General features: G+C 44.8%; 1 protein-coding gene across 2 annotated transcripts in view; it reads right to left on the reverse strand.

Annotated features, from left to right (window-relative positions):
* Positions 1 to 11,779: 11,779 nt before the first annotated feature.
* USP32 (ubiquitin specific peptidase 32) overlaps positions 11,780 to 22,040 on the reverse strand; it is a 220,177-nt gene continuing 209,916 nt past the window's right edge. For both annotated transcript variants that reach the window (XM_058560459.1, XM_058560460.1), the window contains exons 30-34: positions 18,721 to 18,912; positions 16,654 to 16,942; positions 15,116 to 15,540; positions 14,548 to 14,640; positions 11,780 to 14,065 (exon numbers count right to left, since the gene is read on the reverse strand). In XM_058560459.1, the coding sequence (XP_058416442.1) occupies positions 13,892 to 14,065; positions 14,548 to 14,640; positions 15,116 to 15,540; positions 16,654 to 16,942; positions 18,721 to 18,912 (1,173 nt within the window). In that variant the 3' untranslated portion in view covers positions 11,780 to 13,891. The remainder of the gene's footprint in view (positions 14,066 to 14,547; positions 14,641 to 15,115; positions 15,541 to 16,653; positions 16,943 to 18,720; positions 18,913 to 22,040) is intronic.

Below are 22,040 nucleotides of genomic sequence, written 5' to 3' on the forward strand. Positions count from 1 at the left end.
CTCTGGAGAAAGTCCCCTAGGTTCCTTGTGCCCAGCCCGGCCTGGCTCCTGACTCGGCTCTCTCAGAGACGACAGGGGTCTACGAGCAGCACCTCTTATTCACAGAAAGGGCTCAGCCTGCCCCCCCAGCCCTACTTTCATTCACTTCTGATGCCCCTTGGGTCACTGCACTGGGTGTGTAACGTCCACACACGTGCGCGCACACACACACCTCTGCGGCTGGCCAGGCCTGGGGAAGACTCAATGGCTGGTAGTTTGCGCCACCACCTGACCTCTCTGAGGTCATGGGCTCCTGCACAGACCATGATGCACTTTTGTTGAATGCCCACTGGATGCCGGGCATGGGCCTCACTGCAATCCTATAAGGGTGGGATTATGTCTCCCATTGCACGGATGAGGATGTTGAGGCAGAGAGGGGTGAGGGGACCTGTCAGAAACTGGAGTCACTTCTCTGCATCTCCTCAGCACCCATGGCCAGCTTTCTCCTTCAGCAGTCATCCAAGGGAGACAGACCTGTGGACCAGGGGCAGGGTGGGGTCTGTGGCGCCCTGTCCCACCCTGTTTCCGCCGGCTGCTCTGATCCCCCGGCAGCCGTCTCTCTGGCCCCGTTTAGATTTTGCATCCGGGTGGGAGCCAGGGACTAAAAATACTCCCCAAGTGTTTAGATGATTCTTGGAAAATAAACTTCCCCATCTTGGCTCTTGGTTTGCACACTTGCTGGCCCTGCTTCCTGTGGCTCTGATCTGACGGTGCAGGACGGGGGTGGGCTAGGGGTGTGTGTAATAGAAGGGTCTGTAGGAGCCCAGGGTCGGGGGTGGTGGTGGTGGTGGTGGAGCATGCACGTGAGCACGTGCACGAGTAAAGGCAGCTGTGTCACGAAACTCCAGGGGGTGCCTATAGAGACGCCACATTGTGAACAGCTCCCCCCCGTCCCCCCTCCCAGCCCCAACACTGGTATGGTGTGACCCTGAGGCCCTGTGCTTCTCGGTTATGGGTGGGAAGAGGCAGGGAAGCTGGTGGCCTTGCAGGCATGAAGGCATGGCTTCCCTGCTCTGGGGCTCAGTCTATCCACCTGCAAAATGGGCAAAGCGTGGCCCATCCATCTAACTGGGCCTAGCTGTGCCCAGGCTCCTGCTGATGACCTTTGGAGGAAGGCGGGGCCTCTCATGGGTGGGGTGCTGCTCCTGCACCTTACATTACACCCATCTAGTGCCTCTGTTTGTTTATCTGAATAGGGACAAAGGCATTATCTCCTCTAGGGACCAAGGACTTGTCCCAGGGCCCAGGGAGGGGCTTCCTTTGGAGGAGAGCCACAGGACAGACAAGTCACAAGCCAGTTCCTTCCTCAGAGCCCTAGCCCAGCTAAGGCTGGACACATGGAAGGCACGTCATGTTCCAAGTGTCGGTTGCTGCACAGCCTGGGAGGAGAGGGAGAGGGACGGCGACAGGGAAGGAATGTGGGTATATTTTGGAACAATATTTAGTCTTTCAACAAGATTTAGCCTCTCAGCAAACACTGTCATTTCCTCTGTGCCAGGGACTGAGGATTCAGGGAGAAAAAATCAGTCTGTGCCCTTCCCCCAAGACTCCTGTCCAAAGGGCAGACAGAGGGCACGGTAGGACCAGGTCTACAAAATACAAGCCGGGAGAGGGGCATAGACACCCTCAGAGCATGGGCCCCGGAGCCCCACAGACCTGGGTTTGAGTCCCCTTCCACTGCTGACTAGCTAGTGAGGTGCCTTTGATAATTTAACTCACCTGTTTGAGTCTCAGCTTCCTCATGTGTAAAATAGGGATGATGACGGCATTTACCTCAGAGGGTTACTGTAGAGATGAAACAAGATGCCCGGGCAAGAGGCTGTATGCAATAATTTATAGTTATCATTATGATTCTTTTTGTTAGAGAGAGCATTACGGATGGGTAGGACCTACAGCTGGGGAGAAACTAGTGCTTCCAGGGAAGGGGGTAGGGAACGGCGGGTGGAGGTTGGAATTCCGAGTGATACACCGGCTCCCTCTATGGTAAGCAGCAGATGCATGGTGGGATGGCAGTCCTGCTCCTATGCAAGGGAGAAACTGCAAGACCCCTTGTGGGGCCCATCTCTCTGCTCAGACACTCGGACATCCCCCAGCGCTGCACCCCAGCCATATACAGAGCAGTCCACTGAGGCAGGCCTCCCAGCCTGACCTTTGCCAAGAGTTGCCTAAGGTCACCCAGAACAACAGGGGGAGTCAAGGGGGCCAGCTGAGGCCCAGGCTGCTCTGTAGCTCTCATGTCCCTGCCTTGTTGGGTGGGGGTCAGGGTTGGAGTCAGGCTGAGCCCACCCAGGGCACCTCTGCTTTCCTGCGATGGGGATGGATCGGGCTGGGGACCAGTTTCCCATTTCACTCTCCTCCAGCCCTTCCCCTCCTTCTTCCCAAGGAGCCGCAGGATCACCGAGTGTGCCTGCCGATGTGTCCCTTTCTCCATCACTGGCTCTGTCCCTGGCTGTCTGCCAGGAAACCTGTCCCATCTGGTTTTGCTGCAGTCTTCCCCCAGTGCATGGTCTGCGCCCACCTAGGGTTGCCAGATAAACCTGAATTTCAGATAAAACACAATTTTTTTTATTAGTATAAGTATGTCCCCAAAATTGCACGGGGCATACTTACACTAAAATATCATTTGTTGTTTATCTGAAATTTAAATTTAACTGGGCATTCTATATTTGTATTTACTAGGTCTGGTGACCCTATTCCCATCCCACCTACCTCAGGGAAACTGAAATTAAGAGAGGAGGGTGGACAAAAGAAGGGACAAGAGGCTGAGACTGCCACCACCACGTCCTGTCCTCTGGGCCATCTCCCTCCCCCTCCAGCTGGACACTTTCCACCAACTGGAGCAGATGAGGGGGCTTCCCTCCCGGAATGGGTGATTCCAGTACTGGACGCCCTGTGGGGAGGGCAGCTGGGCACAGCTCAGAGAGGGGCTTGGAGCAGGCCCTTCTGCCTGTGGATTTCCTCATTATAGTTTTCTAATGGCTTGGGAGAGGCCAGTGCCAAGGAAATCTCTTATTCCTTCTCCCTTGGTCCCTGCCTGACTCCTGCCTCACTGAGCTGGAGGTGCCAGGGCTCCCTTCCTGCAGCCCAGCTCCCACCCATCATCCCAGCCACCTCTTGCAGAAGTGAACTCTCAGGCAGCATCTGGCTGCCATCCCCGGGGAGGTGAGGTGGGCCTGATGCCAGGGTTTTATTTACAAACTGAGGAGAGACTGCAGAGGTGCAGGATCCCATCAGGATTGGAGTGCCTGTCCATGGCATAGCCTGGAGTGCAGGAAACGCAGGATCCAGACGCCGGCAGGCAGTGGAGTTCCCTCTGTCTTTTCACCTGGTAATCTCCTAGGTTTGTTTTACTATATTTAGCTATCATTGTTTTCACGCCTACTCTGTTATGCCAGGCCCTTTATAAAGTACTTTACACCCTTTACCTCATTTAATCCTAACAGCAACCTTTGGAACATAAGCTCCCACTGGAACAGCCTCTTCGGGAGAGCAGGGATTCTCCTCTGTTTTATTTACTGCTTGTGGTGGAGGCTGTGATGCATGGCTCAGAACCCCCTTCAAGGAACGGCTTGTCCCAGCTGTGAGTGCTGTCAGAGGGCAGACGCCTTCAGCTGTTGGCCTCTCCAGGGAGAGGAAGCCTCTTCACTCAAGGTCACACTTCTTTCCCTGGTGGCCCTCAGCCAGTACTGGTCAACGTTGGGGTATAAGTGGCTGGCTCAATTCAGGGTGACTCCGATGGGCCATTCCAGCTCCAGAGCTCCCGGTGGGGCCACAGAGGTTACCGCTGGGCCTGCGTGGCTGTTCCACTTCGCCTTCCCCATCTTGCTTCCGTCCTCTCCCTTCCACAGCTGTCAGTCCTCGAGGCACTTCTTAGTAAACATCCTGAACACGACTCTGTCAGTTTTTTGGGGAAGCCAGCCTACGGGACTGGGGCACATCCGTGCCCAGAGAGCCCAGAGCATCTAGTAGGCTCTCAATCAGTACTGGATTAAGAACCCTGGGGCAGGCATTGCTGGTCCTGACTCCACACAAATAACAGTACACAGTCATGTGTTGCTTGACGACAGGGATACGTTCTGAGAAACGTGTTGTTAGATGATTTTGTTGCTGTGTGAACATCACGGACTGTACTTGCACAAACCTAGATGGTATAGCCCACTACACACCTAGGCCATATGGTACTAATCTTATGGGACTACTGTCATATATGTGGTTCGTCGTTGACTGAAACATCATTATGCAGCACAAACTTGTACTAACAGCAGCTAATATTTACTTAGGTAAAAATATTTAACATGCTTTATATCTCACTTAATCCTTAGAACAAGTTTCTGAGTTGGGCATTTCCATTTTCTCCATTTTCACATGAGGAAACGAAATACACAGGACCCATGGCTAGCAAGTAGGAGAGTAGTAGCAGGATTTGGACCCAGAGAATTTGATACTCAAGCCCACCGTCTGATCATCACCATGCTCCGCCATTTTTCTGAAGGAAACTGAGGCTTAGAGAGGTAAAGGAACTGGCCCTTTGCCAGCCAGCGAGTGGCCACCAGACCTACAAACCCTGCAGTCCATGCTGCTTCCCTTGAACTAGTGCTGCTGGCCTTAAAGAGCTTCTAGGGAGTTCTCACCCACAGGGAAGACCGGATGTAGAAATCACCAAGCCAGCTAGAGATGCTGGGGACACAAGCTGTTCCCTAGACCTGGAACGCTCTCCCCTGCCCCTCGCCCCCTTGTGGTTCTCATGAGGTCTACACACCAGCCAAAACTCAGCTTAAAAGTGACTCTTTTGTGAAGACTTCCCCAATCTCTGCTCCCCTCCTTCTTCCCAACCAAGACCCACTGACCCTGCCCCTCGCCCCCTTGTGGTTCCCATGAGGTCTACACACCAGCCAAAACCCAGTTTAAAAGTGATTCCTTTGTGAAGCCTTCCCCAATCTCTGCTCCTCTGCTTCTCCCCACCTAAGACCCGCTGAGGGAAGACTGGAGGATCACATCTTAGCCATCAGTATGGATGTGCCAGGCCAAGGCTGGCCACACAGAGTGGGGCAGGCAACAAATGTTTGCAGGATGAATGAATAAAAGGAAAAATGGTAGCAAAGCACAGATTAGCAAGCATCATTCCCAGGACTAAATATTTACCTTACTAAATATTTACCTTGCCCATTGGGCAATCTTGGGAGACAGGCCTGGTTTTCCGAGCTCTGTTTATGCTGACTTTGCTTCAGTGACTGACACAATCAACCTGGTTTTGTTACAGTTTGAACAGCTGTTTCCACACAGGGGGCCTGAGTGGACAAGATGCTTGATCCTCGGCTCCACTGTTCCCCAGCATCATGCGTCCTCCTCAGGGAATCCGCTTCCCAATCCTTGGGCCCTAGGTGACTTTGCTGCTCCATTCTGCAGGCCTGGCCTGGCCACAATCTCCATGAAGCTTCAGGTCATGTTGGGATCTCACTCTAGTTTAAGCCGTGGGTTCCTGTGAAGCCATGGTGTTGAGCCAAAAGCAAGAGCTGCATGGAGCATGGTAGGACAGACTTGCCTGGGTCTACTGCCTGAGTGGCCTCCTGGGAGACACCTCTCTTAAGGTAAAGGGGTTGGGTGTGACATGCTGGGTCCAAATGAAACTTCAGAGTTGTAGTGGAGGAGGGACTCGGAGTTTGGCTTGGCCTCTGGGATTCACATTGGGGTCATGAGGGGGATGGGAGTGGCATATGAAAATAGAAAGAACAATTTCACTAAAACACTAACACTGCTTGTGGGGGGCAAGCAGCTCTTTGGGAACACTCTAGTGGCGTATGAGAGTCCAGTGAGCAACTCCGACCCTGGTGCCCAGTCTCTGAGAAGATGCCTGGGGGAGGCGGTGGTGGGGTTGCCTGAGGGGTACCCAGATTGAGTGGTCCTGCCCAGTGGATACCACGTGGCAGCTGAAATGACTAGTTTAAGGCACGTCTGAGATACTCTCCAGAGGCTGCCATCAATATGTAGAGGGAGAGTGGGACTTTGAGGGGGTTAAGAGTAAGTAAGCTCCAGTGAAACCTGCGTTATCACAGTGAGTGACCTTTCACTGAGCCTGAGACTGCTGTGGCCAGGCCAGCACAGCCAGCACAGAAGCTGATTCGTGAGATGCTGCTGCGTGGAATTTGGTGATGATTAAGTTCAGGGAGTGAGGCGAGGCTGGCCTATGCTCTAGAGGAGGAAAATTTTTCCTCAATACTGTCAATGCAAACAGGATGACAGGTGAAATGTCATCCAAGCCTCTGCCACCTCCAGAGGGGTACTCCCTGGGCTGTGCAGCAGGCCCTCAATTCAACATGCCTTTTCAAATCAGTTACGGCGTTTAGATTTTCCTCCAAATTTAGGCATGCTCTCTCTCTCTCCCTCCCTTCCTTCCCTTTCTTTCTCTTTCTTTTCTTTCCCTCTCTTTTTCTCTTTCCTTTTCTTTCTCTCTCTCTCTCCCTTTCTCTCTTCCTCTCTCCCGTTTTGACGTATATCAGCTTTGGATTGAGGCAACCAAAATTGGGCTCATAAGCCTTGGGGTAAGAGACAGACGATGGGCTGCCTCTCTGAGGCTCAGCACAGCCAGGATTGAATGGAAGGCAGCTGAGGAGTCTGCCTGCTGTGTGACGGGCCTGTCATGGTGGCCGGATGGACATGTGGTGTTTGGTTTAGAGCCCAGGCTGATGGGCGCAAACACCTGGGTATAGACCGTCAGGCTCAATTGTTCTCCCTCCCTTCCCAGGAAAGGCCAGGAAGGAAAAGCCCCCAGCTTAAGGGAGGAGGTATTGTCCTCAGTGGGTTAAGCATCATTAGGTAGCCCAGTCTGGCAGGGGGCCACTGGGGAGCACGGGAATCTCATGGCTGCTGTGGTTGGTGGCTGGTTTCCCAAGAACAGCTCATTCAATCCTTGTCTTTCCCATCCTGCCTCTGGAACTATCACATCCTGTTAAATCCCTGATAAGATACTGTCAGACACTCCAAGCTCCATTTTGGAGCTAGAGTCCTTGACCTGACCCAGAGTCCTTTCTCCCTCCCTCCCTAGTCCCACCTTCCCTTTCTAGCCCCCTCTTCCTCCCTCTGTCCAGCTCCTACACCCCCCTTCCTCCCTCTGTCCAGCTCCCTCGGCCACCAGGAAGAGAACAAACCTAGCATGTCAGTCTGTGCATGGCTACGTGGCTCCCAAGAGTTTTTGATCTTCCAGGAAGAAGGGGAGGAGGCTGCTTTCAGGACACCCACTTCCTCTCCTATGTAACAAAAAGGGTTATTGTTTATAAAAGGGTTTATATTCACTTTCTCATTCAGTACTTATCACAACATTATAAGAAAGTCAGGGTCATGATGACTCTCATCCCTTGTCAAAGGCCACTGAGGCTGAGTGATTGACTGTCTTGCTATCAGTTGCTAAGTGGTGGATTACAGACTCCAGTTCAGCGGGAAGTGGGGTGGTACAGAAGCAGCCAGATTATCCTGGGTTTGAATCCAGCTTGGAAACGTTCCATCTGCGTGACACTTTGGGCAAGAGACAATCTCATTGAGTGTGTTTGTTTCCTCATTTATAAAAAGGGATGATGACACATCCTCACAGAGCTTCGGTGAGCATTAAATAATAATGAACCATGCATAGCATGAGGTCGGGCAAATAGTAGATGTCTGTTCAAGGTCTAAGTGCCCTCTCCAACTTTTCTTCCGGTTCCAAGTGCAAGACTATCTTTATGCCACGTAGTAGGTACTCAATAAACATTTGACATGTCAGTGATACTCTGCCCTCTCCCTTTGCCATCTCTCCCACAGGGAGAGGATGTTTATTTGCAGCTCCAAACCGCAGGGAGCTCTGCAAACAAGGAGTGGCAGCAGTAACTTTCTCCAGCTGGCACAATGAAAGGCCTCAGGCCCTGAGGCTGGCTCCCCATAGATGCTCAGCCACAGGTGCTCCAGGTACTACCCGTGGTCTCTGCAGGGAGGGAGGCTGACTGGCCTTCACCCTACTTGACTGGCTTTTCCTCCCTGCCCAGATGTTCTGAGAGTAGCAAAATGGCTTCGGAAAGGTCCCCCTTGCTGCCACCGTGATTTCCAAACCAAATGAGACTCTTATATTGCTGGGGACAATTCTCTAGGAGCTCCTCAGGCCCTGCAGCAGCACTCCATGGTCGACTTTCTGAATGCTTAGAGGTCAAAGGTGCTTTAGTGGAAATTTGATCCAGAGCCCTCGCAGGTTGCTCAAGCAGCACCCCACCCCCACCCTCACTTCAGCCTGAGCAACTCCAACCTCATGCTTTAGCTATCGGTCCTTCAGATAAAACGTAGTTGGAAGCAAGGGTCCACTCCCAATTTTGTTTCAAAATAAAAACTGAAGAGCACTGACCTAATGCAACCCCTTCATTATTCACAAAGGGAACTGAGGAGCAGAGGAGACAGGTGACCTGCTCAAGGTCATACAATTCTGCAAGGAGCAGAGCAAACACTACAGACTAGATTTCTAGTCCATTGCTAGACTAGATCTAGCAATGATCTAGCTGATCCTGTGGTATCAGCTAAGATGACTGCCTCGAACTTGGGGCTACAGCAGCCTCTGACGACCATAGGCATCTCCTGATCCACTGTGGGAGGCTCCCTGCTGATCCCTAATATGGAAGTCCCCATCCCCCTACCCCACCTATAATCCCAGTGAGCACTGGAGTTTAGCCATGAGCAGCAGAGGATCCTGCTGTGGAGAACTGAAGAAGCCTGCCCCTGTGGCCTCCAAGGGCCTTGGACCCCTCCACCAGCCCACCCTTCTTTCTGGGCTCTCCTCTCCTCTGTTCTCTAGGCTGCACCCAGCTGTGACTGGGCTCCTTTCTCTGGCATGCCTTCTCCCTTTCCAAAGCCCTTCTAGTTTTATCCCATTTCTTGCTTGATTCCTTTTTTCTTTTTCCTCCACTTACTTTGATCTTCTCAGGGCACTTTAAGCCTCGTATCCATCTGTGTTCCTCTTGGGCTTGTGGTAAGGTCCAATGTTCATTATCAAGAGAAATTTCAGCAAAAGTGAATTGTGTGTATGGAAAAGAGAGTTAAATTACAGCAAACAAAAATTTGTGTATAATAAAATGGTCTCACATAGATTAGTGTTTACTTAAGTAAATCATATGAAAATGTTTTGCAACCACACCAAAATACGTGGCAACGTGAGACACTTTTATTATAATTGGTCTGACGTTCAAAGGCTTTCACAACATGGTTTCTGCCTGCTTGGTATCTTCTACTGTGCTCCTCATGCACCTTCACCTCAGCTCTAACAGGTCTACACAGCCTCTGGGATGCACTACCCCTGCTCCCTTGTCTGTCTAGACTGTTAGACTATTCTGCACACTTCTGACGATAAAATCCTGATTTTACTTCATGGTGCAGCCCACTTCCCTTTACCATTCGGTTTTCTCTAAGAACTTTGTCAACGGCCTACTGTTTAATGTCCTTAGTCGGCACTTCATCAGATACGATTCTATCTAGGGAGCTTTGGTTAATTACCATCACGCCTCCTTACATGCGTGCAGCTGCATATCATCTTTCCCTAATTAGACTGGAAGTAATGATTCATTCCCTGGAGCAGTGGTTTCCATAAATGATCAATCTGCAGACCAGTGCAAACTGGCTCCAAACTTATTAAAATGCAGATTCTTGGATTACATGGGAGATGATCTCATAAATCTAGGTGTAGACAGGCACAGAACACAGGTGTAATACGACAATGATGGGTGGGACCCTTGAATCAGCACATTTAACAAGCTCCTAGTTGATTTTGATGATGATAATGAATTGCCAAGTTGGGAACTGCTGCCCCCAGAAAACTTAGCACAGACCTCTGCACCTAGACTGTGCTCACATGTTGTCAGCTGTATGCCACTGGACTGGTAATAAACTTGATCATAACATTATTGTTATATTGTACCTGTGTTCTGTTTCCCTAAGTAAGGAAACAATACTATTATTTGAGTATCTAATAGGTGTCAGGCTCTGTGCCTATTTACAAACGTTATCCATTCCTTATAACAACCCTTTAAAGTAAAGGGGTATTCTCATTGGGCATGACAAATCTGAGAGTCTAAAGAACTTGTTTTAGTTCACAGATGTTGTAACAGCAAAGCTAGAATCTGACCTCTGACTTAATGGGCTCAAAGTCCATGACCCCTCTACTTATCAGAGTGCATAAACTGGTGGCTTGTATCTGGCTTGCAGATAGGTTTTATTTGGACAGTATGATGTCGACAATTTTTAAAAAATTAACCACCATTTCTAAATGGGATATTTTGTATTAACATCTGGATTTCTGGCCTCTCTTTAGGGGAAAAAACGGATTTGGTAACATTGGGGCCCACATTCCTTCATGGCAACAATCAAATGAAACCTTTAGATGGATGTGTACCCTAGAACTCACCAAAGTCCCCCCTACTCTCCATTCTCATCCATGGCTGGATCTGCTTCTCTTACATCCTGTTCCCAACCTGGTCCCTGTAGGCTCTCCGAGTTTGCAACTCTTGCCCTTATTTACTATCTTGCTTCCCGTTGTTCAGAAAGTTTGGCAAACCTAAGGACAACCTCTTTTTATTGCTCTGACTTGTATGGGTCTCTGATCATAAAGGTGTGTGCATTTCTGACTGTGAGTTCAATACTAAGGAACCTGCTGGTATACCATCCAGGAAAACTGGGATCTCTAGTCTCTAAGCTACACATTCTGGCTCTGGCCTAGTAAAATTCTATATTGAACCTTTAAAATAGTTGGGGAAAGTGTGGCAATTCATCTAGTTACTCCAATTCAATGGTATCTGCAACTAAGAAAAGAACTCACAGTGAGCAATGCCACTAAGTGATGGCGAGATTCCATGTAGAATTGCCACCCTCAGCCAGAGAGGCTGGGAGGTTGAAGATCTCCCTCAATTTATAGGGCCATTCAGAAAGTAAAAACAAAATGCTTGCCTATCTCCATAAGCTGGTCCTTTTCAAGGTCGTCTTTTAAAGACATTGGCAGTTTAGAAGCTGTGCTTCATTTTTGATGACTTTTTGGATCCTTTTTCTATTTGTTTCCTTAAACAAGCTACCACTGCTGCTGATTCAACATGTTTCACTCTATACATTTTTAATGTGTATTCCTGTTTTTGGAGAATGTGAGCAGAGAGCTATTAAATTCTTTTAGCATCAGGATAGCAAGGGAGTAATAAAACCCCTTTGCAAAAGAGGACTGAATCTCATGGGGGTAGTATTTCACATTCCTTGAGCACTTACCAAGAAATTGTGCCAGGCGTTTATATACTTCATTTACTTAATATAAGCCTGAGAGGTAGGTATTCTAATTTTAAAGGTAAACAAACAGGAACTGAGGGTGAAGGACCCATAGCTCTAAATCTTTGACTCTTCTCAATACTGCCAACTGCCTCTTTGGAGACAATCAGGACATCCCTGGTTTCTCAGTGCCCCCTAGAAACCCAGGATCATTTCCAGACATTACACAAATAAGAAATCTTCCTCTTCTTCACCTTATCTCCTAATCTGCATGAACACTATTGTAAGACCTCCTTCATCAATTCTCAGCTCACCACTAACAGGGATGTGAGCCAAGTTTAAATCAATTCACCTGGTCACTGCAGGTATCTTGTTCTACCTTCAACACAGTTTCCATTCTCTCAGAGATGGAGCATCCACTCTATAAGTCAGGTAGGTATTACTCAACTAGGAGAATTAAAACAGGATCACAGAGAGAGAGGCTGAAGAATTTGACTTTTTTTGTGTTTACTTGTATAGAGGAAAAACAGCACATAGATGCATCCACAGTATTTAATTTGTTTGGATAATAGTTACAGATAAACAGGAACACTCCATATACAATTACCAATACTTTTTTATACAGTTCATATTTCAGTACATCAACACTATTTTATTTACACTCTATTTATGTACATTAACATCTTTCTAAAGTCAGTGCATTGTCAACAAGTTTTATACACTAATTTACAAGGTGAATGTAGTTAATAGTTAATTTAATAAATTTCCTGCTAGCCATGAATTTAAAAAATTAATTACAACCAATATAACAAACACAGATCAAACAACATTAGTAGATTGTGCTACCTGCTTAAATAAAACATCTATAATGAAATTATTTAAAATCTTCCACTTTTCATGGGGCTTGTCCAGGTTGGAATGGACAGATTTTATATATTGAAAATCATGGAACTATAAGTCTGCATTTTGTCTGACTTCATCACATTACACCATTTAAGCCATTCCTTCCCACTTGCAACTACAGTCTTCTTCTGAACAGGGTTCTTTTTAGGTAGCCACTTAAGACAACCTTTCCAAACACTCTGAGAAGAAGTGGATAGTAACCAGCTTCAGATATCAGAACACAAATGCTTAATTACACTGGTACCTACAATCTATGAGGAAGGAAGGGTAATGGAATCTGACAATTAATGTAAGAATCAACTTCCAGGGTCCAGATGAATAAAAGAAGACTTTTGGAAAAAAAAAAAACGAAATATTTACTTTGAATATATATTTAAAAACAACAAAGGAAAAAAAAATGCTGCCTGAAATAAATAACATTTATATTTTTGTTCCAGTCTTGAATTATTGGAGGAAAAAATGAAGTCAGCAAAGAAATATAACTCTTGATGACCACTACTGTGCAATTAAAAAAAAAGACAAACACCAAAAAAAAAAAAACACGCAAACAAAACAAAAATTTACTTCCTAAAACCACCAATTTCATTAAAAACACACATTATCAATGTTTGAGATGTGTTTTGTTTTTAAATTTAATATGAAAGGAGAAAATAATCCACTCAAGTTAATTTATAGCCCTTACAGCCATCAAATATGAACAGATTTTGAAAAGTTCATTTGCATGTATTCTCTTTTTAAAGTGCAAAACAAAGAAACGAAGAAAAAACCACCACTAATAGTGAAAACCATCTAGCTTTGATGACACTTTCCCTCTCAGAAGCTCTTTGTGCAACGTGTGCATGTGAAGATGGTGCAAATATTGGCAACTACCCTACCATACTCAGCAATGGGGGGAATATATTTTTGAGGACACTTGAAGTATCCTCAAAGTAAGATGCCTCTTATCTGGAGGGCCATTTTAGCTGGATTTCCTAGGGTGCTTTTTTTTTCTACAGGGTCTCCCAACCAAGGCCCTGGGTAGAAGGCACACAGCTCTTAAGAGATTCTCTCTTTCAGACTGACCACTATATATGCCTCTGCCACCAACGACTAGTTGTGTCTCAAACACAAACACAACAAAAACAAAAAGCAAGAAAGACATACAAAGTGGGAAAATGGTTTAAAAAATAAATTGAAAAGTCTGTGTCTATGCTATAAGAATCCTTTGCACACCTTCATGATCTTGCTTTCTCCATCTTGTCAATATAATGGAATAAAACTTCAGGAAAAAGGAGGTAGCATATCATGTCGTCCCCAGACAACACTACAATTTTTTGTTTTGACTCCAAGGAAATTCTTAGTATTTTGTTATGATTATTGATAACTCTATACTTACTTCATGTTTGTTCATATCTGGACAAGCAGAATTTAGTTCTTAGTTGGTCCCAGGTGGCTGGTGCCAAACCCTTTTGTTTACAGGCTAATGGTGGGCTCTGCCTGAAAGTTCTCTACCAGAGAGCTTGTGTGAGACACTTCCAAACAAAATTATTACTACTGTTATGTTAACTGCTATTTTAATTAGAATCTTTATTTTGTGCTTCAGGGTCACAGGATAAAATAACTACATTTAGCCTGCCTTTCAATGATGCTTTTGCCAAATGTCAGCTACAGGGAGTCATCTCCCTCACCACCAGCCTGTCTAGCAGCCAGAGTGGTAGCTTTACTGTAACACACAGTACTTTTTGTAATCGGACTCAAAGTCTTCATCCATGCTGCTTGTGTCTGCCATCTTTTTGCCATCGATCTTTGGCAGAAATTGTGCATAGTCTATCCCCTGCTGCTCATAGAAAAGAATGTAGGCAGAGTCGGTGTCAATCTCATCAGGGTGAAGTTCCTGAAGGGGCAAGAAAAGTCTTGAACAAAAAACTCATCACTATGCTGGCTCTTAATCCTTACCAGGGAAGGGAGGACCAACCCTCTTTAATTACCAAATCTGACTGCTACCAATCAGCTTAATATTGTGGCTGTCTCATACCTGCCCTAAAATAAGCCCCATTATTTTCAATGTTTGTTTTGGGGAAAATATTCTGACCATAGACAAGTCAAAAGAATGGCAAAAAAAACCTCCATTAAATTCTAATAGTTCAAAAGACAAGAACTTTTTTTCATTAACCAATACCTTTTTTTCCCTCACTACTCATGTTTTCATTCTCTACTCTGCATATCACTTTTTGTTCCTTTAATACTGAAGGCATCTATACACTGATTCTAGCAGAAATATTTACTTCCTATTCGAGCAAGTCCATTATTTCAACAAATGTCCCCCAGATCTGCTGACGTTTCTGTTTCTTTTATTCAAAGATTGGAGATATTTACCTTACAGCTGCTGTCATTGTAACAGTACCACTTGCTGTTTGGGTTTTTGGCATAAGTGACGTAATGGCCCCCGCCCAGAATTCCAGAATGGCACTGTAAGACAGAAGAAAGTGGAGGTATGTTAGTACTAACAGTACTCTGGCCAGGGCACAGTACTAGGATCTGATCAGGAAAACAGTGAATACTTAGATGGTTAAGAAAGAATGTTGTGGAATCATCTACCTTTTTCCAAAAACAAAACGCAAAATTTAAAATTCAAAATCTCCAACTTTAACCATTTTATAGTTGTAATTATTTTTTAGAAAGTAAAAATTCTTTAGGAACACACAACTGTGAATGACTTGAACCTGTGACTCTAGTTATAATGAATATGTGACTATTCCCAGCATTACACTATATCTTGGATTCTAACCAGAAGGCCAAGACATCTACTGCTAACTTTGTCCATCACCAAGCTCAATGTCTAGCAGATATATAGGCCCTGAAAAAAGGATGAATGAATGAATATGAATGAACAAGCTACTGAAAAGTGCAGATTATTCTGAAAACCATACAACAAAGCACTTACCGAAATTGCATACAGATTATAAATAGGCCTAACATGAATATCTTCTCTTTGGTCATCAGTGCTGTCTTCTTCACTGTGGTTTTCAAGCTGACCATTGCTGTAGCCATTGCTACAGGCCTCATGCTCATAAAGGAATCCATTGGCCAAAGCTACTTCATGGTCCTGAGCGGTGACCAGCTCAGGTTGGCTGCCCCCTAGCACTTGCCCTTGGCTCAAAGTATCAGCCAACTCACAAACTTGCACAGTCCCATTCTCTTTGCTGGAATCCAAGTTCTCCTTACTACTTGACAGTTTATTTTTGCTGCCGATCTGGGGTAGCCGGAGCCTCCCTTTGCTCCTCCCTAAAGTCCGTGGGCTGCTGTTAGGGCTGCTGTTTTTGCTGGAGGGACAGCTGGTTCCACTTTTTCTTGATGAAGAAGGTGAACCTGTGAAAGGGAGAGAGGGAAAGATTTATAAATTCAAATGCCACAAGTTAACCGGCCACCAAATGCTAACTTTGAAGTCAACTTCACAACTGTACAAGGTAAAGACAGGGGCGTCCTGACTGACTACTCTCCAGTTCCTTTTATGAAGCCAATAAGTTATATTCTGTCTTCCTCAATGCCAAGCCTCTAAAGGCAGCAATGTCCTGAAAATGTAAAGTATCATGTAGGGACTTAGAAAATAGCAGAAAGGTGATTTTGGTCAGGTTCACTTTAAAATAAGATTATTAGACTAAGGAGTTTTACAAATACGTATTTTCCTTTGTAAAATTAGATTAAAAAAATACGATCACCAATTATCAAGCACTTAGTATTGCTAGGTAAGGTATTGGGAACTCTATATTATCTCTACCGCTCACAAAAATCCTATACAGTAGTGAGTCAAACTTTTTGGTCACAGCCCCCTCACCTTCTTATATACTCTTAAAAATTGTTGAGGACCCCTAGAACGTTTGTTTGTATGGGTTATATCTAACAATATCTACCATATTAGAAATTAAAATTGAAGAATTTAAAAAATATAATACACAGCACATACTTCACTGATGATATCATCATATGTCATGCTGGCTCTGACTTCACTGTCCACTTGTGAGAAAATGAGAGTGAAAAGGCAAATGCTGTCTTAGTATTTTTACGAAAATAGTTCTAATCCTCCAGGCCCTCTGAAAGGGTCTCAGGGACCCTGTAGGGATTCCCAGACTATACTTTAAGAACTTCTGCTGTAAGGGAAGAAGGATGACAACTTGCATTCATGTTCACCTATGTCAGGCATTATGTTAAGTGCTTCACTCCTGATGTATCAAATCCTCACACTGTGAACTTGGTATTATCTCCATTTTATGAAAGAGAAAATACATTTAGAGAGGCTGTATTTCTTGCTAGAAGTCACACAGCTCAAATCTAGATAGGTCTGATTCCAGACAGGTTCCTTCTACCTCACCAAGCTGTTGCTCCAGAGTGGAAGACAGAGGGAAATATGCAGTCTACATGGGTCCCAGGAAAGCCCCTCTCAGGGTGACGTCTAGCTCCATGAGCTCCCCCAGGCCTCCTCACCTTTTGGGCTACTGACGATGTTTGCGCTAAGTGAGGATGGGCTTTTGCTCAGGAGCACATCCTCTTCCCCAGCTGAGTTATGGGCATCCACTTTCTTCACCTCTCCTGCAGGAATCCTGGGCTCAGAGAGGTCATCCCCCTGGGGTGTGAGTGGTTTATGCTGGCAGAGAGCCGGGTCTCTTGGTACCAAAAAAGCACTAGGGTCAAAACTTTCACGAGGAAATTTAACAATTTTCTGCGATTTTATCCATCGACCATTTACAAATTGAAATCGTTTAAGGTGAATAATCTGGTGAAGAAAAGGTAGACAATGTGGTAAAGGGTTCTGAAGATACAAAATTTACGTTAAAAAAAAACAACCAAGTCTCATACACGTGAATGTTCAAGAATATACAACATTCTTCCTTCAAAAAGAATATATTTTATTATGTAACATAGCTATCAGTGGGGCCAATACCCTTTAGATATGTGGCTAACATGGTAATCTCCCTAATTTCATAGCCAGTGTGTATCTAAAACTCTCTCCCAAATTTCTTCAACATCCTAAGAGCCTATATTTCAATGTCCTCCTCTGCTTTCTGGGTTCATCACCCACACTGACCTCTACCTCTTTCCAACATCACAGAAGATCCATTCACAAACATACTTATGAGGATAGGAGACTATACTGAATAATTTGAAGAAAAAAGGAAGAGTTTTTTATAGATGAAACTTACCTAATCTCCAATAGGAGGTCTCTCCTTTCTTACCATATCCTTCGGCTGCTACCAGGGAATTTCACTGTCATGAAGAGCATAAGAATCGCCCTTCTCCTTTTTGGCTTCTCTTCTACTTTTCCAGAGCAATGAATTCCTCTACTATTATACGGTGTTATTACGCTCTCTAGTGTGGGCACAGATCTTTGGATGGCTACCTTTACCATAAATGCTTAACAATTTGCTGTTCATATAAAGAGAATCCCTTCCTAACGGGCATGCTGGTGTGTGGATCTAGTTGAAACCCACCAAGCTCTCAACATTTACTCTTTATTATTCTTTAAAGACTTCAAAAACATAGTTTTTATAAATGCCTTTACGCCATGATATGTGTTATGCGATGGTTATATGAGTATATATAATTGTCAAAACTCATCAAACTAGACATTTAAAATCCAGGCATTTAATTTCACGTTACTTATACCTCAATTAAAAAACAACCTTCCCTCTTCCCACCTGCCTGTCCCCAAGCCTGCCCCTGGCCCTCTTCTTCCCTTCCCTCAGTTCCCATCCCCAGAGCTAGCTAATCAATGTTATTAATTTCTTGTGCCTTCTTCACTGGGAAGTTGTTCTGGTCTGAGGAAAGAAAAACCTAAATTCACAGTCTCACAGAGTAGTAGGAAGAAGATACAAATAAAAAAATACAAACCCTGGTTAAAATATACCAGTGGCTTACAGTTATAGTTGATATGATACTTCTACCCTTAAGGAAAAAGCTTTCTTAAATGAATAGGAAGATTTGTCACTTCAAGCTCTCCTGACAAGCAACAGGAGAGTCTCCTAATCCATGAAGAGAGAAGGCAGAAGTAAATCAAATGTAAAAGAATACATAAGCCCCAGGGCACTTGTGTGCTTGTGCACACAAACTTAACTCAGCAGTGTGCTGTGACCATATGACCAGGCATAGCAGGACTGGAAGTTCCAGGCTCAGTTGCTCGTCTCTAGTCCACTAAGGGCAAGCCTAAAGCTTCCTCTCTCCCTACAGCCAGAAGCACTCGCACCCTCTTCTGAGCTTCAAATGCACCACATTGCACCACTTGTGGCATTTCTCACATATCATGATGAACTGCAGTTATTGGTCTATATGACTTCTCTCTCTTTCTAGGCTGTAGGCTCTTTAGGAAAAGGAACTAGTAAATACCTGTAGAACAATTAATCTCTGTGTGCAACATAAAAACCTTGCACAGCAAAGTGTCTTAAACATTGCTGCACGGTGGGTCTTACTCTCAAAAACAACAAAAATTCTTATTTGTTCATGGCTTCTTTCCTTTTTATAGACTCTTGCTTTCTCAGAGGTAGGGCTATAACATACCAGGACGGGGGGAAGCCTCCAGAGATCCAGCTTCTTGGTTGCCAAGCAATGGGTCTTACACTTGGAGCAGTAGTACATCTCATTTTCCCCTAGCTCCTCCTCACTCGTGAAAGCACGGAGACAGCTGTCCAAGTTGATGGGCTCAGCTTGTGCTTGTCGGCTCTGTTCCACACTCTCGTGCTCATCTACAACCTGCAGGTGGAGAGAACAGGAGGAATGGATGAAGGAGTGGGAGGGAGGGAGTGAGTCTAAAATGGTCACTTGGGGGCCGGCCCCGTGGCTTAGTGGTTAAGTGCACACGCTCTGCTACTGGCAGCCCGGGTTCAGATCCCGGGCGCACACGACACACCACTTCTCCAGCCAGGCTGAGGCCATGTCCCACATACAGCAATTAGAAGGATGTGCAGCTATGACATACAGCTATCTACTGGAGCATTGGGGAAAAAATAAAAAAAAAAAATTAAAAAAAAAAAAGGTCACTTGGCTATGCATCAACCTCTAGGTGACCCACCCTCATTTTTATTCTACATGAAGAAAAAGAAAATACAACCCAAATTAGAGTCTGTGAGCAAATACAGCATTTGCACATTTATTCACAAATATCACATCAATAGCATCCTGGATGAAATTTCTATTTATATGACCATAGCTTTTCTTGAAACATTTCTGAATGCTTCAAAATGACAAAAATAAAAACAAATAAGGAATTGCCTCTTTATTTTATAGTTCTGAAATCCTAAAACAGCTTACATGTGAGCTGGCCCTCAAGCCAGGGGTATTGAGATTAGGTCATTTATTTTTTAACCAGAAAGACAGAACATTATTAGTATGCTGCAGGCTTTATAGAAGCTAGGAGAAATAATATCACTGGAACACAGATGCCAGATCTGGATTAAATAAGAAAGGGCACAGAAAAGCTCACCATGAGAAGAGAACACACCAGAGTGTTAAACTCCGCAGGATACAACTCATTTGCATATTGATATCATGTACCACAGAGTTATCAGAATCCCATCTCCTGCTTCATGGGGCCCTTTTATCTGAGATGGAAATAAAAGGAAGAGCAGGCTCAAAAGAGCCTGATTTTGTTGAGAAGGCCTCTAATACCTGCCCAAACCTTTGTGGTCCTGTTAACCAGCATGCTAGGCTTTAGAGTAAGAGAGTGGTAAGTATAAGAAAGGAGAGAGGGGGCCGGCCCCATGGCTTAACAGTTAAGTGCGCGCGCTCCGCTGCTGGCGGCCCGGGGTTCGGATCCCGGGCGTGCACCGACGCACTGCTTGTCCAGCCATGCTGAGGTGGCGTCCCACATACAGCAACTAGAAGGATGTGCAACTATGACATACAACTATCTACTGGGGCTTTGGGGAGAAAAAGGGCAAAACAAAAGGAGGAAGATTGGCAATAGATGTTAGCTCAGGGCTGGTCTTCCTCAGCAAAAAGAGGAGGATTGGCACGGATGTTAGCTCAGGGCTGATCTTCCTCACACAAAAAAAGGGGGGGGGGGAGAGCAAAGGGGAGTAGGTATGTAAGGATGTGTGCTGGAGGTGGCGTAGGATCAGGAGGAGGGAGAGGAGGAGAGACCTAGAATGCAACAGAAAAGGAAGAATTTTTCCCTTTCCAATTCTTGGCTGCCACTTAATAAGCAATCAAGAACCATGACGGGTGAGGCACAGCATCAGGACTATGAACGCTACCATGAGACTTTACATAGGGATCTTTTCAGCCCAAGGTGGAGCCTGGACTACAAGTCCAACAATAAATGTCTCTCTTTCTGGCAAGGTCACACACATATCCATCACTCCACTTATTACTCCTCTCTTCCAGAGGTGAACTGGTTCTCTTTGCCTGAGGCAATTTCCCTTCTTTCTCTTCCTGAACTCACTGCCTAGATTACAAACAGGTGCAGCTCAGGACATTCAGTTTAGAATAGGTTTTCAGGTACAACTTTCTCCCTACACGAAAGGATGGCTGAGTCATAGGCTATCAAATGCTTCGATACACTACCAAGGTTGAGGTTGATCATGAAATTTGGGGATTTAACACTGCATCATCATCCATTTCTAAAGAACTCATTTAAAAAGGGGAACTTAAGAGGAAAACTCTTTTTTTAGAAAGGGAAATCTGGCTTGACCTTGGGTCACTGATACTACCTCTCATCATCTTTAGAGCTGGTCATCCAAAGGAAAAATTCATACGCTTCAAAAAGAAACATGCCGTATCACGGCTGTTGGAATCAGAATAGCAAAAGAGGTGTCTCAAATACAGTAGTGTCCTTTTTCTCATAGCCAGTTAAACATTATCTCTATTATCTCTCTCAAAGATGCTTTATGGCCAACCATAAATTACAGTAAGCCAGTAAAGAATGTTGATTTTTATTGACTATATTTTCTATGGAACATACAGGCTATAGAGCTAGATGGAGACAGGCAGGAAGACTGATAAAAAAACATATTTGTGGACTGACAATAATTTTTATTTATCAATAAAATTTCCCTAAATGACAAAGATTCCCTTTACCTCTTGGGATCCATTCCCACATACTCTACTATTAATAGTCTCAAGTACTTATTGGCACCCTTTTCCTTTTTTTCGAAGATTCCTGAAAGCTTATCCTTAAAACAAAACATAAGGAATGAAGTAATAGCTCTTACACATTATAAGACTATTAGAAAAAGAGGGAGATCTAAGAAGTTATCTAGTTTAATTTTTTATTGAGGAATGTGAGGTCCAAACAGGGGAAAAATAAAAAGAATAAGAGCAATTGCCTCTCTAGTTTTTTTTTCTGCTTTACCAAATAAAATATTCAGGTAGAAATGTTGGAAAGCAGAGAAAAATGTAAAAAGGCAGGGAACCTTCTATATTCTTTTTTTTTTTTTTTTTTTTTTTTTGGTGAGGAAGAGGGGCCTTGAGTTAACATCTGTGCCAAATCTTCCTCTATTTTGTATGTGGGTTGCCGCCACAGTACGGCTTGATGAGTGATGTAGGTCTATGTCCAGGATCTGAACCCTGGGAACCCTGGGCCACCAAAGCGAAGCATGCTGAACTTAACCACTACACCACCAGGCTGGCCCCAGAACCTTTTATATTCTTAACAGAAATGCAAACACTGTCAAAATATTGGCAGATTTTCTTCTGTCCTTTTCCTAACTAGTATTTTTTTATATTGAAGAGATTTTTCAGTATATAAAATTTTATATTTTGCTTTTTAAAAAACTTAACATGATATCACAAGTATCTTCTATGTCAGTAAAAACTCCTGGTAATCATCATTTTCAATAACTGCATAATATTTTACCCAATTAATAGTTCACACTTTAGTT

Source organism: Diceros bicornis, chromosome 18 (genome assembly GCF_020826845.1).
Source record: "Diceros bicornis minor isolate mBicDic1 chromosome 18, mDicBic1.mat.cur, whole genome shotgun sequence".
NCBI classification, from domain to species: Eukaryota; Metazoa; Chordata; class Mammalia; order Perissodactyla; family Rhinocerotidae; genus Diceros; species Diceros bicornis.